A 23,908-nucleotide genomic window follows, 5' to 3' on the forward strand; every position below is an offset into this window, starting at 1 on the left:
ATGAGGCTGAATATGGCTCTGGATTTTTGCCAAATGTCATTCTTTGTCAGTTCTGTGGTAATTAGGAAAGTGTTTGCATGAGGAAGCAAGACCTCCCCTTGTAGACTGTTTCTTACAGAGACTGAACTGCCTTAGATATGTTCATGTACCATGTACCTCTGACCAGGAAAGGTTCCAGGTTTAACAAAGCTTTGGCTCATTAAAATGACAAGGTTACAGCTCCTTCCTAATGCCACAGAAAGGAGTGACCCACCCTGCACAGAGAGAATGGCACTAATGCAGCTGTTCAAAAAGCAACCCTGACCTCTGCAGGATGCTGGGACAACAACTGCAGGGAAGGAAACAAAGTCATCTAATTCTGGAGAATAGTGTTTAGGTGTTACCTGATCACTGTGGTGTCCTCCCCCTGTTAATTTGATACTAAGTGGACAGGACTTATTGCTGGGATCTCTCCCTCTGGAGCTCGCTTGCTCCCCCATCTCACTTGTCCTTTCAGAAAAGATTATCTGGGAAAGCCAAACTTACACCAATTAAGGCAGCAAAGAAACTGCAAAACTGGCCATGGAGAGGCTGCAGGAACTCTGAGGGGTCTGAGCTGCAGTCAGCATGAGACAAGCAAAAAAGCAAGCAGGTTTTTAATCCACATCTAAGCTCTTCCTCAGAAAACCAGCATCTACAGTCTTTCCCTTGAGATACTACCAGTATATTTCATCTCTTCCAAATGACATTAAAAGGTAATAACAGCTTAATGCAAAGATGTGCTGCACTGCGAAACAGATCTAAGACAATGAGGCTGTAGAAGAAAGCTCCTCTGCCACTTAACAATAGAGTGAGAACATTTTCATTTATTTTCACTTAAAAAGGAAGTCGGAGTCCTGTGACTGCATTGATAGGAACGATGTACACACACTTCTTTGCCTTGAAGTAAGGAAAAAGAAGCTGGTTCTTTCAGATGGAGTGGCAGTGCACAGAAGTCTTCAGCTCTGCCTCCCTTTGCTTCTGATAAAAGCTTGGAGCAATGAACTCTCAGGAGATTAACACACACACGCCAGCTCCAAAAACTTTAGGAAGCATACATGTTCCTTTGAGTCTTGTACATGTGTTGTGTATAATGTGCTCTTTTTGATATTAAAAAGTTGCTAAGTTGTTCTCAAGCTGGAAAGGGTTTTCCATTTAGATAAGGCCAAAGCTACTGCACAGCACAAGTACACGTGTAACACTGGAGTCTGAGAGCAGCACAAGCGTTGGCCATTCCACCAGGGGCTGATAAGAATGATTCCATTTTATACAAATCCTACTGGAAGTTATTTAACCCCAACATATATTCTTCTGGTGGCACTTCCAGCATCACCTTCCCACATCCCACACCTTTCACAGCACATTGTAACCAGTTGTCCTGTCTCTCTGCTTGGCTCTGTGCATTTAATCACTCTGTAAGACCACATCTTTTCTATACACTGGCTGCTAAAAATACCACGTGGACATTACTCTCTATATTATGCACAGAATCAGCCCTTATTATACATGAGAAAGAAAGAAAATTATTGAGATTTAAAAAATAAAAATTTCTATTTGTGTCAGTTTTTTCACTGCTTCGGCAGCACCTTTGGATCAGACACAGTTCTCTCCTCTGCAAACACAGATCTGACACCAGGATGGGCTCTACTCCCTGTCCTGAACGGAATGTAACAACCTTGCACTTATTTATCATCACTCACACACACACACAGGTGTAACACCAAGACAGAAAACACATGCACTGCTGGATTTACCCTGAAAAGAATAAATAGAAGCTTGCTGGATGCTTTCAGTGAATAGGACTGCCTTTAGCACAGCAATCCCTTCAATTCCTGCTGAAACACAGGAATTGTAGTGGGAGGATGTGGCGGCTACTTGGCGGCACAGAACAGCACTGAGCTGTTCCTCCTCCATGAATTTGAAACTGCTTGGGGCATTTAGGTTGGCAGAACTCTATAACCCAACTGGAACCACGCCAGCAGGGTTCACATGCTACTCTTGAAAAGTGAGCCACCGAGGCTTTAATCACCACAAGTGGCAAGGACTTAATTTTTCATCTCATTTGAAATATGCCAGGCTCGACAGCAGACCGAGCCTCTTATAAAGTGCCATCTATTAATCAACACAGTTTCCTGCTTCACTGGATTGCCTTGGATGTCTTCTGTTAGGAGTCCTGCAGCAGCCCTGCTTGGCTTTAGCCAGTGACCTGGGAAAATCTTAGCTCACAACGGCAAAGCACAGGAGACATCCCACACACAGGGCATATGAACTGATACTGCAAAACTCAACCTCCAATTTCATCTGATATTCTTCACTTTCCATACCAGTGGGAACATTTTGCCTTTGGCCATGCAGCAGGGCTCGATTTTAGGACCACAGCTGTATCCAGGCATCCCATCTGTGTGACATTCCACCAGGGGATCTAGGAGATGTGATGGGACCTCATCTCAACAGAGATGGTCCAAACATACCTGCAAGGAGCTCAGCTCGGTGAGCTCACGTCAGAAGAAATATTTGTGTGACGGAAAAACTCCCTAAACAGATGTGCTCCTTTGTAAAACTGAGATTTTGAGGAAATTCAGTGTTTCAGCCTGAGTCACTGGAAATTTTAAACAGATACTAAGCATAAGCTGTACTCTGTGAAAATCAGCTCATCTAAGGAAAGTTTGTTGTTTGCAATATCCGCATTAAGATACTTATCACTTTTTAATTCACACAAAGGTTATTTCCCCGAGACTCCTAAAAAACTACTAAATTGCACCAATATACGCAATATTCTGACAAACCCTTCACATGCTGGAGGTTTGTAAGTGAAACTGAACTATACAGCAACACCATGACAATGAAATTCCCTGTTGTTTTTTCAGCTCATCACAACCAGTGTGATTTAATATCATGGTTTTAAGGATTTTGGAAAGAAAAGTTAAGGTCTGATGCTACAGGAGGATAAACAGATAGATAAATCTTACCGAAATCCAAAAAGATTTTTACTTGTAATTCTAAAGCTTCTTAAAATCTCCCCTAAAATATCCCAACTCAAGATCTCTGTCCAAGGATATTCAATTTAACTGTGCCTTTTATATTAAAAGACCCCAAAGAATATATGTACGTGTTTTGATCACACTGAAAATATTTGTAGAATATTTTATACACACCCCAATAAAAGGTAACTGAATGTAAACTTTGCTGTTCTGAACATGTAAAGCCTGTAATACAGAAAATTAAAACACGAATCCATTTTCTTTAAAACAGCAAAAGAAACAAGTTATTTCTGAAAGATCACAGATGAGCTATCACCTCCAGCAGTATTGTGATTTAAAATACTCAGGGCAGAGAGAAAGCCTTGTGAGTGACTGTTAAAAAGTTTCCTGTCCAAAACCAAATGCATCCTTGTTTCATATTTAATTTGCAATAGGATCCCCAGCAGCTGAGCTGTGAGAGCCCTCCTGGCTGGTGCCTTGCTGCCTGCTGAGATGGGCTCCACACGAAGGGAGCACAAAATTGAAGCCTAAATCCTCAGAGCTGCACTTCAGCTCCCTTTAAAGTTAATCTGAACACACCGGACTCCAAAGGAAATGAGAAGTGAGTTTCTCTCCCTTTCAATGGCACCGGGACTTCCTGTATTTTAGCAATTGGTCAAGAACTATTATTTCCTCCATGCTATTCCCAATTGTGACTGTCAGACGTAATTAGCGTTGTCCACACGCAAGCATAAAATATTTGTTTAAATAAGTCTGGAACCAAAGTCCCACATGCACAGAAACCCAGAGAAACATGGAGAAACTTGGAGAATATTAAGATTCAAATATGCTGTGCCTGAACGAACATGCTGCTCTAAATATTTAGAAATGCAAAGTTCATTTGCTGAGATGAATATCCATAAAAATCTATGCAAGATAAGGGGTATTAAAATTATTCACTCTCCAGTTCAGGATGGATTATTTGGCCAATCTGTTAAGCTGTACCGCTCAGACACCCAGAATCTGTACCATCCTCCTCCCCTCGGGGAAAAGAGCTCATAACGTTTGAAGAAAAGTATGCTCCATCCCAACTGTAGGAATACACATGAAACACAGAATCTTCCTTTAACACAAACCTTTGGAATGGGAAAGCAGCAGACATCAACAGTGAGAACGCAGAGGGCAAACAAGTTCAGCAAAGAAAATAAATTAAGCAGAATGCTGCAGATTGTAAAGTGGCCAGAAGAAAGGCCATTTAAGTTGTTATCGACCTCTTTCAAACGCACACACGCAGAGCTGAACTCCAGTTTATCTTTCCATATAAAATACCACCCCTGGCAGCGTGGCGTCATCGCTCATAACCATCACCGAAAAATTAATCTCAAACCAAGTCAGAGAAATCTGTGACTTACTGTGTTACCACCTGAAGACCCACTGTTTTCCAGCCTTGGGCTAAGTACAAGCCAGATCCAGCCCTGCTCAAGTTTAACACTGCACCTCAAAAACACAGGTATGCTATGGTAGGCTTTGCTTAACCGACCCAAACAATGCACATTTATACACAACATGCACATAGGGTTACATTTTACCCAGTCACGCTGTTCAAAGAAACAGAATCCAAACTAGAGAAATACAGAAAAATATTGTCTTGTCAAGTCATCAGAAAACCATTAATGTTTCTAATGAGTGCAATTACAAAAATGAAAGATTCCGAGAAAACACAGCTGAAGATGCACTTTAATTATCCAAGCATCTGGCTGCATGAAGCAGGGTCATGTCTCCAAATGCCTTTGCATTTGAACTCTCCCTGATGTACGTTCAAGTCTAGCATTTCTCCAAGTCTTGCAAAACTAACTGGAATTGCCTACACATAAAAACATACCCCTTCCTAATGACTTACCCAGTCACTAGCGTTCTCTTTAGCTGAGAGCTGGAGAAAACAGGAGCATGTACCAAAGGAGAAGACTGGAAGAAGATGATCTGTAAGGTCCCTTCCAACCCTAATTCTAAGAAGACACTGAATTCAAGAGCTGTATGGTGAAGTTAAAGTGCTTATCTGTGTGTGGCAAAAGACAAATAATTCAAATGAGCTTTCTTAGTCATAATTTTAAAACTTTAGAAGGCAGAACTCCTTAGTATTAACCTGGACTATACCATATGCAGAAGGTTATAATGAGTCATTCCCCTGATTAATGCAAGAGAGATATGGGGTCCCGTAATCCACTCATGATCTTTGTCTAGACAATGTTTTTTTCTGATGCTGAGATCAAGGCTAAGCTCAGCTACACTCGAAAATGTGCACAAAACACCAAGCAGTCTCTATTCCCAAACAGCTCCAAGTGTGGATATTACAGGAGGTAAGAAAAATTTCAGACATTTCAGAGGTGTTAAACTGACAAAAGTTACTCTGTAAGTAACAGTCCTCTGGGCAGTTGTGTTATTCAGAACAACTACCTGAAGGGCCAGCTCCTGAATTCCAGATGTGAACCATTACTCCCTGTGTCCATGTAAATGCCAAAGTTGGTAATAAGTAGCAGGAGGATGCTGGCACTGCTTAAGGCCATGTGCCTCAAAATCAGACACACATATGAGCTCTCAACCAACATGTTCTACTTCTGCATCCTAGTACAGAACTAAGGTTTGCTTAGACTGAGACATTTCTCCAGAAATTTGGCACAAATTCCCATGCAGGGAGGTAACAGTCAAATCTGTGGCTTTGTTCCCAGTAGCTAAAATGATTTTTATTTGTTTTTTAAGTGCCAGGAATTCTTAGCAATCACTAAGATGTTCATTAAGTTAAAGCATCCCTGGTGGCAGAAGTCAGAGAAAGAAAGAAATGTATTTGATTAAATAAAAATAGGAAACATTCCTGCATGAAGTGAAAATGCTAACAAATAAAGTTACATGGTCAGCCCTTAAAATAGGCCAGGTTGTGCCTCTCTTTTATCCCGCCTAAAGAATCAGGCAGATTTTGCATTTCCCACTCTCCTCCCTCAAGTCCCCAGAAATACTCAGGGCAGTAAGGGAAAGTCTGAAAGGCCCAAGAACAGTAACACCCAGCTATCAGATGATAACCTAATTTGAAACTTATGCTTTCAAAGACACAAAGGTGTCTGATAATCCAGCTGAAACAAAATCCTCGAGCATAGCTGCAGTAGACAGTGCAGGAAGCAACACAGGCACTAAACAAAGTCACACATTGTCAGAAAAGGGAAAAAACTGATCTGACGTGACGAGTCAAGACAAGTGACAAACGTTTTGCTGAAAAAGGATCAGTAGGAAATTAAAATCATGACAGCATTTCTGTTCAAAATACACAAGACAATAGAATCCTTTTATCACAAAGTCCCATTTTCTCCTCCAGTTTTATTCGAACCAAAATTGCAATTTGCACATCACAATGCAGTGAAAGGATCCATGACTTTCATTCCCATTCCATATAAATAATTTACTGCAAAAGGCTGGCTTTTATCAGGCAACTTCTGTGTTTTGCAGTTTTAATTTTTGAATCCTTAAGAATCACTAACTTGTAAGTTATCTAAACAGGTCTGAAAAACAGAAAAATCTTTGTGAGAAGGTTTTAAAAGGATGATATCCTCTTGAAGGCACATTAGCTTCATTTCAATTGCTATATGCAGCAAATAAAACTAGATAGCTTAAGAAGCTAAACCAATAAATTTTCACAATGCTGAATTTTTATAGTTAGTTTTGCTAACTCCTTGCTATTACTTGAAAAAAAAATGGAGGCAGCATCTTCATAAAATTTATTTTCTGATTTGCTTCTTCCTGTATAGCCAGGTTTCATCTGGTTCATTTATTTTGAAGGATAAAACACTTAAAAGACCCAAAAACCCCAAAACCATGAAAATTCATTGCAAGCCTCTTCTACAATTAAAAAAAAGCCTTTTTTAATCCATGTCCTCCATTCTCCTCTTCCAGCTGCCATTAAGTTCCTTAAAAAATAGCAAAAGTTTTGGTGGTTTTTTTTTTTTTCCAAATACATGAATTATTAGAAGTCAGGTACTAGTCTCCTAGATAATATAAAGCAGCACATGTGTCTGTCTCCATAGTCTACGGATCCCAGCTATGTGAGTTAGTTCCTGTGACAGATAAAGTTTTATTACGGCACTTATTACATTGACTTTTCTTTTTCTCCAAGTACTGCAAATTAAAGAAGCTCTCCTGTGAAAATCTATTTAACTCCACATTAAAAAAAAAAAAAAAAACCCAAACTTCATTAAATCCTTTCTTGCAGGATTTCACTGGAAATTATGCTTTCAATGATGATACAGTTGTCCTCCCAACTACAGCTTTATCAGCACGCCTTCCAGAAAAAGTATTTTTCAGTCTAATGGCAAGATTTAAACCAGGCACATTTTCCGTACACTTTTTTTTTTTTGTTCCTGTCTCATATTTTCCCTTTTTCCTTTGAAACCTGCCTCTCCTATTGGCTCCTTCCCAATGCCTTTCTTCTGGCTGCATCTCAAGCTTGGCTCCTTTTCTCATTTTGTCTCTCCTGTCGTTCCTTCCTTGCTGGGCTGCTGCAGACGTGAGGATCCCTCCTCACAAAAGCAGAGTCTGACTCTCAGCACACTGCACACACAGAGGTAAAGGATGCCTGTGAGTATCAGCAACCAGTCACAGACAGCAGCCAGGAGCAAAATCTTCACACACTGGCAGGGTTTTAACTCTTCAGATTGCTTGAATATTGCATCTCTGTGTTGAGGAGTGGTGGTTTCCTAACCAACTATACCGGAAAAGCTCTGTTGAAAAGATCATTCCTGCTTTAAAATCACTGGTGCAGCTGCTAGAATGAGGGAGAGTTAGGCTGTGGGGTTAAACTAGAGCTGGGGAAAGGCAGAAAGGTCAAAAAATGACAACAGCAAGACCTGCATTACCAAAATGGCAAAGTGGATACCCCAAGATCCCTTTAAAAGCCCATCGCATTCTGACTGACAAAGAGGGATTGGCTTTGTTTAACACTCAGAGAAACCAGAGATTGACATCACTCTGGTCTGAGATCCATGACTCGCTACATTTTGTTCTGGACCACAGGCACAGAAAGCACTGCCAGCCTGAAGGGGCACTGACAGTTTTTAAGTTCTGATCTATTTCCTGCTGGAGCTCCACACTAATGCTTTTTGTCACCCTGATGCTTAATGCCTTATACAATTATAATTCTAGCACTGGTAGAACCTAGGCACAAAAATGTGTTCTTCAGATTAGCACCTTGCTTCACCAGCACCCCCAAATCTCATCAATTCAAATGAGATTTGCAGCATGAAAAAAAAACTAGAGATGTGCTGAGATGAGCTCCAATTTGACAGCTGGGTTTCCACACTTCCAGGTGGCTGAAAGCATCAGATTTTTGTAGGTAACAGGTCCTAACATCACATGAGCAGCAAAGAGGGGAAAAGGCAGGACTGTAAGAAGATCAATGATTTTATGCTTTGATCTGACAGTGAAATAAAATGCTCTGACAGAAAAAGCTACAAATAAATCTGGATTTGTAAACTGTGCCAAGAACTTGTCCTGACTCAATGATCAGAAATACAATGGCAGTGCTTGAGCACACACTAACAGGAATGAAAGACAACAAAATTTAACGCCTGGTAAAAATTACATTTGTTTCCACACCATTTTTAAGGCGAAGGAGGTGAACCTCTAGGGAGTGAGGTGGTATGAAGCAGAGGACAGAAAAAATGCAGCTGGAACTGTAGAGAAAGTCCGACTCTGTAAAAGCTACTCTTCTTCTCACAAAATATCTGAACTGGTGGGAAGAGTATCTCATGTTTTCTCCCTCATATCCTGTTGACATGCACAAGCACAACGAGAGTGTAAGAGAGGAACAAGGGTCTAATGCAAATACCACTGACTATGAACAGTACTTCACACAAAAAAACCAATGTGTTTTCTTCAGTTTTCCAAACAGAGAAATAGGGATGGACTGCCTGTGACTTCTCAAACTGACAAAAAGAGAGCAGTTGACTTAAAGTGGTTATTTAAAAAAAAAACCTCCAAAAATAACAAATATTTTTATTTTTTAAATGAAGTGATAAAAAGAGCAAACACACGAGGAGATTAATTTTAAGAAAGCTTAAAAATAAGGATACTGTGGCACATGCAGGATTCACACCTCACTTTTCTTTCTTTTAATCATGAGGAATATATATATATGTTCTTACAACATCAGGACTCGAGCCTCTCAACATTATCACAAAATGTAATAGTGATTATTATTAGCTGTGGAGAAGTATCTGGGCTTTCTCAGCTGGCCTAGTTTCAGCACACACTGTTTTGCTTCAAATGCAATCAACAAATTCTATGAAGTTGATTTATTATTCCAAAATGTATGTTCTCTTGCATTAAAGCACAAGAAATAAAGCATGACCATCATGTTTTGTAACTAATTTATTTTTTTCTCCTTTTTTAATCTGTCTTACAAGTTTACCATGACATTTTAGTGACAACAGTGCTAAACTAACTCAAAAACAAAAAGGAGACTAATTAAAAATAGGCAGACAGCGAACATCATGATACATTGGCATAAAATTATCCCTTCAGTGTCCTTTGTAAAAATACTGCTAAAAACCCAACATTTTCCATGGCAATACTGAGTCAGATTGTTTTATAATATATGGAATTATATATGCAGATCCTCACAGCTCAAGCATTTGGTTAGAGCTTGCACTCCGTATTTAAGGCAAGAAAATGTTTTCTGCTTTCTTGGAACAAAACTTGTATCGCTGAACTGAACTTCAGACTGACACAAACTATAGATCTTGAAAACTTATTTGTCTTCCTCCTTTCCCTCACAATTTCAGGAATCACTCGAAGCTCATTCAGAATTTCTTACTGCTGAGAACAATGAAGGAGATGGCTCCTCTCAGGCTGGAAGGGCTTTGTGCTCCTATGGATTCTCTAGCAACAATAACTAAGACATCTCTTGAGCTGCTGGGCAGCCTCTGCATAGCCTGAACCACCACCAGTTCTGGAGTAAGTGGAAATAAGAAGTTGGTTACATGTGCAGAACTAAAGGACTTTTGAGAAGGAGGGCAGCAACACCTACTGGTCGTGGTGCACACTGAACACTGCTTTGGTTTGTTTTTTACATTAACAGTACTGAAAAAAAGAACTTTTTCTTACTAAAAGTAATGGCTACATTATTGCTCAAATATATCAGCACTTGTAATTTCTGATCCCTGACAGTAAATAAATATTCATAACTGAGCTGAGCTCTAGGCTTTGATACAAAATGGGACATCAGGGGTCCTGCTGAGGATTCCTTAAAGTCACTGAAAGATTTACATCACACACCCTGATATGCACAAAACCTTCCTCCATTTCCAATTATTGCCTACTCAGAGCAACTCAAATATTATGGACTGAACAATCTGAGCAGACTCATTTTTTTTTCTGCACTATAAAATATTGCAAAGCATTTAAATGGCCTCTGCAATTCTTCAGTATTTTTACCATGCATTCCTTTAATTTCCAAAAGTAAGTTTTTCCTCCAATTTTTACTTGGAAAAACATAGAACAAAACATATACAGCAGTTTTGTAATCCACCTCATCCCTTTCAAAAACAAACCACAGAGCACAAACACCATTTTCAGAAAACACTTAATTCAAAATTAAAATGTTCTCAACTGTAAATATTTTAAATCAACTATAACAAATCTGCATTCAGCAACTGTATTTAATGCTTCCTTCAAATTTCCATTAAAAAATATTTTATTCATTTTTTCAAGTTGTGTGTGTCTATAGGTCCTCTGATACACTACCCTCAGGCATCAGAAGTTTTCCTGGTTCTCATCCAACTTTGGAAATAATATCTTCTTGCTTCAGGTGTTAAAAGGACTCATACATTATTTATAAGGACTGCTAAAATCTAACTCCTGGATCTAACTTGCAAGAGAAAGAGTATAAAAAGTTACATACAGAAAAAAAAGAAACAGCACAACTGTCCCCATTTCAATTTTTAGCCTCTCTTTGTGTGTCATGTATTGTCAGGCTGAGTCTGTAACTCTTCACTCTCCACTCTCAGATATTTGTCTGCAGCTGCTTTGAGCCTCTCCGGATTTGACTCTTCGTGCAGATTTTAAAGTATGATTTTCCAAGGGAAAAAAAAAGCCCAAAACAACTGCTGGGCAACCTGTTACACTTCAAAGATGCTGGATTTCTCTGACAGAATTGTGCTTGTTTACTTCCCGAAGAATCAGGCTAAAGCAAGTAGCCAGAACAGAGAAGCTAAAATCGCCATTTACTTTTTTACTTCTTCTTCCTCAGTACTCTTCTTGTATATATGCTGTCTACACATATAAGAGTTACATTTTGTTTGCCTCTTCGTGGTTGGAGAGAGTCCATTGTTACGTTTTTAAAACCAATTTAAGAAAGTATTCCTGTTTCGAACAGCGGTTCCATTTCCTGGGTTGAATTAAGGCAAGAAACACTGAAATGCTATTGATCTATAAGGCGCAACTAAAGGAAACAGAAAATTAAAGTCTACAGAGACTCAGAAATACTCACCAGGATGAGCAAGTCCTCACCTTGTTACTGGAAGGAGCATATTTGTTCAAAACACATCAAACCCAGTACCTGCTCCTCAGATATCTGACCTGACCACAATTTCACTTGCTCTAACTGGAGTACACAGCAACTGCATCCTTTAGCTTGAACACACACTTCCTACAGCTTATTAAATCACTGGAATACTGCCCCATGCCTCTTTGCAGCAGCAAAGCAATGGATTTCTTTGCCCAACAAGGCGATGTTGCTTATGTTCATTTTTACACTTTACACCTATTTCAACAGGCAAACTTTGAGTCCTTAGTTTTTAACAAAAGAGCAATATGCACAATTGAGCATGATATCCCCTTCTGTCCCCACAAAATTCTAAATTAAGTATCTTTGTGCAGGTTGCACCTGTTCATTACACTCTTTTGGAAAATTAAGTTATTCTGTCTGGGATTTTTAAATCCACAACCTTACATATATTTATTTCCACACAAAGTACAGTAGTGTGCTGTTCACTATTGAAAGGGCAAGTCAGACTAGGTCATGTTTCTTAAAGGTTTATCTTATTAGCAATCAAGTCTCATATAGCTGAAAAATAGAGAAAACAAGTATGCTTTTTCCACTGCCACAGTTAAAATGCTCAGGTGAATTGCATCTTATAGCACTTGTATAGTTGGTTTCACTGTTTCCTCAACCTTTGCCTCTGCGGGACAAGAAAGGGAAGGAGCAATTGGAACAGTGATGGTGAAACCCTAATAAACATTAGAAAAGAGAATTAAAAGCCTGCACAATGCCTCTAAAATACTCTTACTTCCATATTTTAAAGCTGAATCCATTTTAATTGGAAAATGAGGTTTTTCTGTTTGGTTGGGTTTGGTTTTTTTGGTGAAAATTGTTACAAGTAAGGAGAAACAGCTATCAGGAGCAGGAAATGCTGTGCCAGTCTCACCAGCCTTCCTTCTTCTACCTTTACCAAATTACAGAAGCTCTTGCAGGATACATAAGGGAAAGACTAGCACATAAAAAGTAATGCAAAGCATTCATTCCAGTTGTCATCTGACAACTTAAAATTTAGAATGCATTATCGAAACATGCGGTAACATGGTGAATTTTTGGCACGAGTTAATCTGGAAAGTCAAACCAGTGAAGAACAAACCTGCTAAAGCACTGCTTGGGTAGCACCCCACGGGCCCTTCATGAGCCACTGCCACAGGGCAGCACAGCTTGAGCTGCTGGGAGATGCTCACAAACACCCAGATACACCAAAACTGAAAGCAAAGGACTGATTTCCCACCTTCTTGAGAGGAGACAATAGGTGGCAGGTAATCAGGGATGTACTCCTTCCTCTCTTCTGCATCCTTACTTCCCAGCTGGGGGAACTGCAGGACATTGTTCTTGCTGACGGGGAACGAAGGGATTTGATGTGCAAAAGTGACAGGTTCAATGTTGTGTATGTAATCTTCCAGCTCATGCAGGTTAACCCCCATGAGCTTGAAGGCATCGCCTACGTCATCCAAAATGGGATCTGTGCGGCCATCTGGAACAAAATAAAACAACAGGAGAACAATAGTTTCACAGAAATCCAGGTTAAATAATTAATCCTGAAGATGCTTTAAGATTACAGTCCCCCAGCTCACCACCAGTAAGTGAGATGGATTTAGTGACCCACAGTTCTACCAGGTTTGTTTTCAGAAGGGTTTTGTTTTGACCCATCACTTCGTTTCAGATCATACCATTGAAGAGCTGCACTCCAGGAAACAAATCAAGCCCAAAGGAGGGAGCAACAACAGGCAGCTTTACCAGGCAACAGTCAATTAACACCACACAACCCCATATGCAGAAAGTGCACTTTATCAGTATGGAACAGATCAAACATTATTTCTCAACCTAGAAGAGGAAACATTTAATTTTTTTGAATTGACTGTAGTTTGCAGAGAGAAAAGAAAAAAAAGTCTCTTCATATTAAAAAAACCTTCACAAAGTATCTTCCCACCAGATGAAATCTACAGGCTTCATAAACTGTGTACTTCATCTACTGGTTAGCTACACCTCCTGGATAAAAGAGAGGAATATTAAATACTGGTCTGATGAGGAGAGAATATTTTATACTTTACTTCAGGAGTTGATTACTGGGGGGCAACTTAAAGTCTGATTCTACAGCAAAAATCTTACTTTCTTCACAAAAAGCACAGTGAAACCTGGCCAGGCAGTCAAGATCTTTATTTAATAGGATCTCCAAGAACCCAGTCCAACAGAGGATGTAGTTTGTCCTATACAACTAATCTGGCTCAAAGCTTTAAATTACACTTGCAGAAGTCCAAGTAACTCAGTTTCCCTGACTTCACAGAGAAAAATCCCTCAAAAGGCCTCCGGAGGGAGAACTGAGCACCTGGCTTTGGCAGCCAAGGCACCACTTTGTGTCTCCTCCTGACTTTTCATAACAACAATAACTCAAAAACAATGCTGTAAACCCCAAACATGATTTTTAATTCAATAAAATGATATACTGAATTATTACAATTCTGTAGAATTGGCTTATGAAGACATTACATCCCTATATGATGATAAGCTGTGATTTACTTTTAAAAGTAATTATGGAAAAGCAGCCCGTGCCTATTGAAGGAACACAATGGCTTTTGTGGAGCTCTGGCTCCAGAGAATGGGAGAGATGCTCATTTGTTTGTCCTTTAACCTAATCTCTTCTCGGTTTATCTTGAAGCCGAGGCAGCTGAGCGGGCCGGTTCTCACATCACCGCATGAATGTCACCCCCAGCCAACTCACGCCCGCAGGTACGTTTAGAAAATGAGAATTTTCTTCTAGAATTTCCCTTCTTAAGTCTTGCAGTGAAGATAAGGATAATACTCAGATTATGGGGTTGATTCTCAGCTCTCCAACACTGGCCTCTTGTGTGACTCCGGGCAAGTCTCGCTTGTGTTTTAATTCTTTCCACAGCTAAGAGGGAGATCAGACCAAGTTACTGCCAGTTTTACCCTCCTGTATTCAGAACGTGAACTCTGCAGGGTGAGAGGCACTGCAGAGTTTGTTTTTCTGTAATACCTGGTATTACAGAAACACCAGCTTGCTCTGCAATCTCCAGACTTGCATGCACATAATTATATGAGGATACCACTATTCCAGAGTCCTTATGAGATCCTTACACTTATTACGAGGGAAAAATTTTATGCTTAAAAAATGAAATTCAGGTAATTGACCCCACTAAGACATTTTGTGTTGTTGCTTTTAGTTTTAGCTCTTCAGGCTATGAAGGTACCTGTGAACTCACTGAAGCACTTTCTAAGGTGTCAAGATTTAACAGGTACAAGTTTGACAGACAGGTGAAAAGAAAAACTTGGGGAAAACTTTTCAAAGGTCTTTTCCTAGATCTGCACATGATCTTTTTAACCTCCAGAAAAGTGTGCTGACACGATTAGCAACTGATAAATGTTAAAAAGGAATTCTTTAAGTGCTTTTTAAGAACATGTGGCAGAGAAGCAGCTACTAAGTGTAACTGAAGCATGGAAATATTTAACAACTGTATCATGAAACTATTATGTGTATTAGGAAGTAGGTTCAAAGTACCCCAAAGACGACTCAATTTTCCCACACCTTTGACATTTGCCTCCAAAGAGACAATGCCAAGTCATAAGCCTGATTGAAAACTAAAAAAAAATATTTAAACCTGCAACTGTCAGAGAGAAAGAAGGATGGAGCAGTTAACCCTTCTTTTCAAGAGAGTGTCCTCAGTGACAAAAGTGTTTGAAAAAAGTTTCATATGTATTCATATCTGTACTTAAAATCAAACTAGTTATCAACTGGAAATTATCACAGCACAAACATGCATTATATGTATTTCCAGGTTATTCATCAAATAAAGACTTTAAACTTTTATTTCAACAGTTTAGCATTTCTCTTCTCTCTCTGGCTTAATTTAAAAAAAAAAAAAAATCAGTAAAGTAGCAGAAGCCAGACCCATGAAAAGGAATGCTGACAAACATGTAACACACTCTCTCCTGGTGTTTCATTTAGTCTTAGGCTTTTTTCTGCAAGCAAATGATGCCAAGAAAAAAAGTTTAATCTGTGCATACTGAACTTATCTCATTATTCTTCACATATCTGTGCTATCCTCAGTTTAAAAATTCAGATGCTGAAGCCTCCCAGTGAAATAATTAATCTAATGTCACACAGCAAGTCAGTGCTGGATCACAGACACTTGAGAGCTTTTGTTTCCAGTCTCTTGCTGTTCTTTATACCACAACACTTTAAATTCTGTCACTGTTCAGAGCTGGGAAGACATGTAAGGAGGTGGCAATAGTTTATCCAGCAAGTTACAACTCTCCTCCTTATACCTCACAAATAGTGAACTAGCCTGAAAATACCTTTCTTTCAAGCTTTTAAGCTGCACTATCTCCCTGAATGGGAACTGTGCTCCGAAAGAGGTAAAGCTGTGGTGGCAGCAGAGTTAAATTAAGATCATTTGGTCTCAAAACAGCTCAGCAGAAACCTGTGGGAACAGCCATGCAGCTACGGTACCCTTGGCTTCCCTGAGCATGAGAACAAGCACCAGGTAGGAGGAATCCGAACACAGAACTGCAGCCCAAAAACATTCTGGACTGAAATGATGGGCAAAGAGAATCCAGGCAGAGCAGAGTACTTGTGTGGAAGGTTATCCAGCCCTCAGCCCCAGTGATGATGCTCAGCATCACCTGAAGATGAACCAACCCATGCACAAATCAAACAGAATGAGGATGGAGCACTAAACTCCCCTACAAACAAGGGTTTGGGCTGTGGGAAAAAGGACTTTTTAGAAGATCCTAAAGCCTAATTATTTTTGCAAAAGCCACAAGAATTCCACCAGCAGACAAGCAGGGCAGTGCTCATGCCACCCAAAGGCACTGTGAGGGGGTGTGTGGGAGTTAGGGAACTGTCTAACTTGTCTTAAATTCAGTCTCAGGAATAGCTGATTTCCTTTTGTCAAACTCACCCCCACCACCTCCTCCTTCCTGGCCCAAAGTTCGTATTAACGTGTGAAAATTTAACCGGTAAGTAAGTACAGAACAGAAGAGCTTTTAGTTTCATGGCAGGTTTCTTAAAGGAAGCAACTACAGTTCTGTAATAAATATACCAAGAAAAATTAATGAGTCACCACCCATGCAACATGTACACATGTTATAAATAACTCAGCATTCCCCCTCATGGCTGCTGTAAAAGAGGTTTTATTTTTTTAGATTTTATTTTAACTAGCAAATTATTAGGTATAGCTCCTTGGTATTTTAATTACAGGTTCTATCACAGATTGAATGTGCTCCAGCACATTACAAAAAGTTACTCCAGGATAACTGTTTCAAGGAGACAACCCAGCTTTTATTCAGCAAAGTCATAAGCATGCACAATAGGTTATTTAATAAGCATGGATGCCTTACTTGAATGCACTTAAGTGGGGAAAAAAAGGTCCTATTAATGTAGTTACCAGTCAGCCAAAAGCATCTTCTTGATGCTCAGTCTGCTCCTTCTCCCAGTAACTTCAGAAATGTCAAGCAAAAAAAAAAAAACCCACATTGTCCTTCTTTATATTGGCAGCCAGTAAGAAGTTAATTTGCCTAAAAACATCAACACTTAAGGTTATCAGGACATAAAATGTACACTTATAATGGATATTACAGGCCCAGGACAGATCCTTGTTACAAAGTCATTCAAGGAACCAGCAGAGGGAATCATCTCATTTAAACTGAGTTCATCAAAATCTAGTCCTTTGATAGGTGTTATTACCATACAGTTGTAAGAATGAAGTACTACAAAAAAAAAAAAAAAAAAAAAAAAAAAGAGGTAAATTTGACATTATAAAGAAATAAAAAATTGGCTGAAGTCAGGTGAATTCTCTCCTCTGTGGTAATTACCAATGAAAATACTGGTCAGCTGTTTGCATTCTCCCTTTGCTATAATGAAGTTTACAGGAGAGACTGTGCAGACCTTGGAGCAGTTTTGGAGCCAGTTCTGACTTGGAAAACATTCTGCAATAATGGCAATTTTTTCCTTCAAGTTATAATACTGTGCTCACCAGATCAGAACCTGCCTTTTAACAAAAATGCAGTTGCACTACTAATACCAAATTCAATATTGTCATTACTATTTTTATATGTATATATAATTACTATGTAGTCCTGCAAGGAACAAGGACTTGGAGTCAATGATCCATGTGGGTCCCTTCCAACCTGAGACATACCACAATTCTATGTTTGCATAAAAATAATCTTCAAAAAAGTAGTCAAACAATATGAAACTAAAGATCAAATTTTTAACTTTATTTCCTAACTGTTAGCAAATTTCAGGAGGGAAAAAAAAATAAAATCACAGTATATCCAAGCATAAGCTCAACACTGAAAATTGAAGGAAAGCAGAGGAAAATCCACCTCTAAAATTCAAAAAGTAAATTATCCAGCTTATTACATTTTTAGTTATAGCAGCAGACAATCTATATTTGTCCTGTTGAAATACGCCCAGGTGCCCTCAGTGATAGAAGTTAAGTAGCTTCTATCTGACTGGTTTTTAGAGTAATGTACCAGAAAAAAGAGACTTTGGGGGGTGTGAACACAACTCCCCTCCTCATGCTTTCCATGAACTGCACCACTCACATAAATAGACTGGAAACTGAACTCCCTTACTGGATGTGTAAAGTTAAGAGGTAAAAAATGACATATTTATGTAAATATTTACGTAAAAAATAGACATATATATGACATGTCTATAACCCACCCACCCACAGCCAAGCTACATTAGCTAAATTCATGGCAAACAAAGCAGATTCTGACCTGTCCTCATGGACAGCTCCCCAGTATGAAAAAACCCAACCTATACAATCCAGAGCAGATAACTCAAAGCACCAGCTCTGCCACTCCTCTATCAAACCACATGAAACAGGACTGCAAAACAAAGTGGCACCTAAAAGGGAGCTTTTCCCTTTTCACCTCTGCTTAAAACCGACAACATCACAGAACTCTGCTCACAGAAACCACTCTACATCAGTTTGTTTTGTAGCCTGATACCTTAATTACATACTCCAACACTGGTTTTCAAATATTGAATTTAAATGTTAGGATAGAACAGCACACAGCATACTGAATGGTGTTCCTTTGACAAGCTTTCCACAAATTGGAGCAGCATGAGATGGTGTACTTTAAGAGGAAAACCCTGATTTTCTCCCTGTAAGTTCAGCCTCTCCTCCACCCTCAGCACAGCATTCAGAGGCATTTCACGGCATCAAACACATCTTAAACCCGCTTTGCAAATCCTTTCGCCTCCTCTTTGCAGCCACAGAAGCTCCCATCAACTACAGCTGGTGCAAATGCAAAGAAACAACAGCAGAAAAGTAATGAAAATCTTGAATGTAGCTCTCCTAATGGGATGTAACAGCTGGAACAAAGATCTAACCCAGCTGGGAGAGGCATCATTTCCTTCAGCAAGTGAGAGAACACGTGAGCAGAGCTGACAGGCTTTTCACAGCGAAGCCACGACGTCAGAGCAAATCCATTCAGTTTGGAACACAAAGATTATGTCCCTCAGCTGACAGCCCTGCTAACTCAAACCCCACTGGTTTGACTCCAAGATAACGCCCTGACAATGAAGATGCTACAATTGGAATTTAATTAATTCTACTTAGGCAAAACCATGGCAGAATTCAGCTCATTCATCCAGAGCTGGGTTTGTACAGGAACTTATTTTAGGAGCAAAAGGGAACAATTCTGAAATCGCAGGGAGATATCAGTTCAGTATTAAGACGTCGTTTTACAAACCTTTTTAAAGGAAGAAATACAGGGATCATTTTAAGAGAGGTAATACAAAAAAATACCACATCACTGGCACAAACACAGCATATTCCCCTTCTCCTCAAAGAAAAAATAAACAAACAAACCGACAAAAAAACCCCGACCAAATAAAAAGATTGTGATACTTGTGGTACCTCCCCATTCATAGAGGGGAAAAATGCCTTTACTCACTTTCAGTAAGCAAACCCAAAACAAAGAGAGATATACCTGAACACTACAAACTTCCAATCCTCAGCACCAAAACATTTATTTGCATCATCTCTGTGTCTTTTCCTCCCAGTCCTAGAAACACTGCAGCACAAGCATCTTCCCAAAAAATTGTAATAACCCTGTGAAAGGACAGCTCTGACCAAACCTAGGTGAGCTTCTTCTTCACCTCATAACTCCATCCTCCTAAACCCTCTATGTTGTCTCCTTTAATTGCTTAAAAGATAATTTCTGTGTGGATTGGGATACAAACTTCAGAGCTGCACTTGTGCTGCTGGGATATATGGGTTTAATATTGCACAGTCCCATTTCTATACTAGCTTGCTCTCAAATTTGGGAAAAGTTATACAAGTAAACCTAGTCAACCTAAGAAATTCAGTTTGCAGCACACAGTCATTCCTAAGCTTGGTTACACTGGCACTGTCAGACTTGATCTCAATTATTCCTGAAATGATGAAGCACAGAGGCTGGACCAGGTAAAGTCAGTTAGGCTGTGGTTGCTCCTCTCCTGACCAAGCCACTCACACTGCACTTCCCAGCTCCTCACGCTCTCCAAATTCACCCCTGCAGAGGAATCCAACACACCCAGCCCTCACAGTTCCTCGGATCTTGATGCTGCATCAAATCCACCACCAGCTGACAGCAACATGTGTCTGATTTCCCTCTCACCTCTGGCTGTGACACCTCATTAGCCCAGTTCCCACAGCTTGGACAGAAGTAGTGGCAAACATTTCCAGCGCTGCATTTCAGGACTGCCATCCCTGTGACCTCTCCAGTAATCTCCCTCAGCCCCCAGCACATTCTCCCAACTGGTGGTGGCTACAGTAACCCCCAAATCCACCAGCACTGAGTCACCTTCTACCTACCCAGCACTTCAGGCAATCAATTCTCCATCCCAGCTCCAATCCCTGCCAGACCCAACTGCTCTGACCTCTGCCCCAGGGGCTCTCCAGAACTTTCCCCTCCACGAGTACAGGACACATGGAGCAGCAGCTGCCCATGATGCCACAGCTCTCCAGCATGCCAAAGGAATGGGGAACATGTCCCTCTAGGCACAGGAGGCACAAGCAGCCCTGCTTTCCCAGGCACACAGCCTACATCCACCTCTCCAGGGTACCCTTGCTTCCCAAAGTCCCTCCACTATGGAGTTCCCCCTTCATTTCCTTCCTATTTACTCACAAATCCAGCAGGAGCACTGGCAGCCCTATCTCTGCACACAAATCTCTGCCATATGACACCTTCCCTGCCCCACGTGTAGGGCAGCAAAGCTCTTCACACACACAGACCCACAACCCTCTAACCACACCAACAGCCTGAGCCTTGCTCTGCATTCCTCATATTTCCCGTGTTTAGACCAGGCAGTGACCCTGACAGCCCCCCTCTCCCTGCAGATTGTCACCTCCCCACCCGTTCCTGACCCATTAGCACTCTTTCCTGACCCATCAGCACCCTTTCCTGACATTCCCACATCCAGCACACCCCTACCACCCTCTGAGCCCCACTGGCAGCATTACTGGCCAAGCAAGCAACTGGACATCCTGTCCTCCAACATCCCATGTTCTGCAGGTACCAGCAAGACATCCAGCCCCTCAGCAGCTCCACTGCAGGCTCTGTAGGGACACTCACAATCCCAAGGGACACACAGCTGCATCCTCTGCTGTAGACCCAGACCCAGCAGTGGTGCTCTATTCCCAATCCCACCAACACTCATATTCCACACTCCTGTGTGACCCAGCCAGCAGTCCTTGGCACTGATTCCCCGGCCTGTTCTTTCTCTTCTCCCACTTGCTATAAACTCCCTTCCATGCTCCCACCCCAGCAACATCTCACCCCAATTCCAGTGAGGCCGCGGGCATCCTGCCCCCCACCACTCCACCTCCTTCTGTACCAGCTCAATGGCAGCGCTGGCTAACTCCAGTCCCACACATATCCAGTCAAACCTCTTCCTCTGCACCCACATGAGAACACTCACACCTCATGCATGTGCACCAAATTATCCCCAGCCCCAACTCACCCCTTCTACACTCCACAGTTCCCATGTGCAGCCCTGCCACACTCCCACATCCTGTGCATTACAGCTCCACTTCCCCCAAAAAACATGTCAGTGCATCCCTGCCTTCCCACATTCCCCATCCACATGTTCCTAGCCCCACAGCACCACTGCTTCCCCCCTCTGCACAAGCATTCCCAGAGCACACCACTCCCACTCCATGCAGGAGGGAGTCCAAGGCTTGCACCCTCCATCCTCAGCACTTCCCATTGTGCCAGAACAGTGAACCCCACTCAACACATCCCCACCTGCAGTGGACTCCCACAGCCCCCCCAGCACTGGCCCCAGGGCACAAAAGATGACTCAAAGATGAGCCACGACAACAGCACCCCATCTTTCCCATGTACATATCCCACCAGGAAAAGGGGCTGGCTGCCCCTTCTCCCTGCAGTTCAACCCCCTCCCAGATTCAGAACATCCCAGCAATGGGGCCAACAGTCTCCTCTCCCCTCCTGTGCTCGTGTCTCCCCTTCCCCAGCATCCTGTAGCCAGAGAGAGTGAGATAGATCCTCAATGTCCCCACACCCCAGATCCACTGCCATAGAGCCTCCTTTTCTCCAGCTCCAGCCCCACAGTCCCAACTCCTCATCCAGACCCACTGCCCCACAGTCCTCCCTGGCACCAGGACCCCCTTGCCCCGGTGCTGCCTCACAGCTTCCCTCCCCATCCTCTCAGTCCTGTGCACTGCTCCACACCCCCCAGCCCATGGGCTGGAAGACCCCAGAACTGCCCAAATCCCACCTCCCTGCACTCTTCTGCCTTGCCCAAATGACCACAGCTCCATGACCCTCCCCTGCCAAGCACCCCCAGCTCCTGGCACTGCCTGACAAGCAGCATGTTCCAGCTGCCCTCCACACCTCCAGCACACCTCCACAGTTATTACCCACAGCCTTCCCCCACAGACCCCTACCCAGGGCCCCAGTGCTGCCCAAACCACAGCTCTCTGTGTCCTCCTGCGCCGTCCCCCAGACCCCTGCCCTCCCCATACCCACCTCCCTGTGCCCTCCTGCCCTGTCCCACAGATCCCTGCCCAAATCACAGCTCTCTGTGCCCTCCTGCCCTGTCCCACAGATCCCTGCCCAAATCACAGCTCTCTGTGCCCTCCTGCCCTGTCCCACAGATCCCTGCCAAAATCACAGCTCTCTGTGCCCTCCTGCCCTGTCCCACAGATCCCTGCCAAAACCACAGCTCTCTGTGCCCTCCTGCCCTCCCCAAATCCCACCTCCCCATACCCTCCTGCACTGCCGTCCGGACTCCAGCACTACCAAAATCCCACCTCTCCGTGCCCTCCTGCCCTGACCCCCAGACTCCAGCACTGCCCCAAACCACTTCCTTGTGCCCTCCTGCCCTGCCCGAATCCCACCTCCCCGTCCCCTGCCCTGCCTCGCCAGTCCCCAGCGCTGCTTCCTTGGCGGGACGGCCGGGACTGGCAGGGCTCACGGAGCTCACTCAGTCCGGACCCCGCTCAAGCCAGGACCACTCACAGCGGCCTCCGAGGGCCGTGTCCAGCCGCATCCCCCCCGGCCCAGCCCCAGTCCGCACTCACAGAGCTCGCAGTAGCGGTGGCAGCCCCGGCCCAGCCCCTGCAGGTACCGCTGCAGCACGTCGGTGAGGAGGTCGCAGGCCGAGACCTGCACCGAGTCCCAGCCGAGGGCCTGGCAGATCTGCGCCACCGACACCCGCAGCAGCCAGCGGGAGTAGGTCTCGCACATCCCGCCGGGGCCGGGGGGCCGCGGGAGCTCTCACGCACCGCCCGCCACCGCCGCCATCGCCGCCGCCATCTTGGCGCCGCCCCGCCCCCGGCAGGCAGCGCCGCTCCAGCGCCGAGCGCATCGAGCGGGGCGGGGCGCGGGCGGGCGCCCGGAGTGCCCGAGTGCCGCGGGAGCCGCCGGGGCGACGGCAGTGTACCGATACCGGCGCCTCGCCGCGGGAAAAGGCCCCCGCCGCCCGAAGGCAGCTTACAGGAAGCGTGCGGCAAGACTGTTTACAAAGGCGTATAGTGACAAGACGAAGCGGAATGGCTTCAGAGTAGTTTTAGATGGGATATGGGGGAAGTTCTGCACTGTGAGGGTGATGAGACAGTGTCACAGGGTGCCCAGGGAAGCTGTGGCGGTATTCAAAGTCAGGTTAGATGGGGCTCTGAGCAAGCTGGGATAGTGAAAAGTGTCCCCGTCCATCACAGCGGGTGCAATAAGATCGCCTCTAAGGTCCCCTCTAACCCAAACCATCCTGTGGTACTAGATCTCTAGAAATAATCTCAGTATCTCTAAATAAATATAAATATCTCAATGTATCTCAGAGACAGCTGTCAAGAGGATGGTGCCAGACTCTCCT

General features: G+C 42.8%; 1 protein-coding gene across 1 annotated transcript in view; it reads right to left on the reverse strand.

The window, feature by feature from the left end:
- TAF3 (TATA-box binding protein associated factor 3) overlaps nucleotides 1–23,376 on the reverse strand; it is a 113,784-nt gene extending 90,408 nt beyond the window's left edge. The window contains exons 1-2 of the mRNA XM_066318846.1: nucleotides 23,121–23,376; nucleotides 12,791–13,033 (exon numbers count right to left, since the gene is read on the reverse strand). Of these exons, the coding sequence (XP_066174943.1) occupies nucleotides 12,791–13,033; nucleotides 23,121–23,286 (409 nt within the window). The 5' untranslated portion in view covers nucleotides 23,287–23,376. The remainder of the gene's footprint in view (nucleotides 1–12,790; nucleotides 13,034–23,120) is intronic.
- Between the last annotated feature and the right edge of the window lie 532 nt (nucleotides 23,377–23,908).

This window comes from Sylvia atricapilla, chromosome 5 (assembly GCF_009819655.1).
Source record: "Sylvia atricapilla isolate bSylAtr1 chromosome 5, bSylAtr1.pri, whole genome shotgun sequence".
NCBI lineage: Eukaryota > Metazoa > Chordata > Aves > Passeriformes > Sylviidae > Sylvia > Sylvia atricapilla.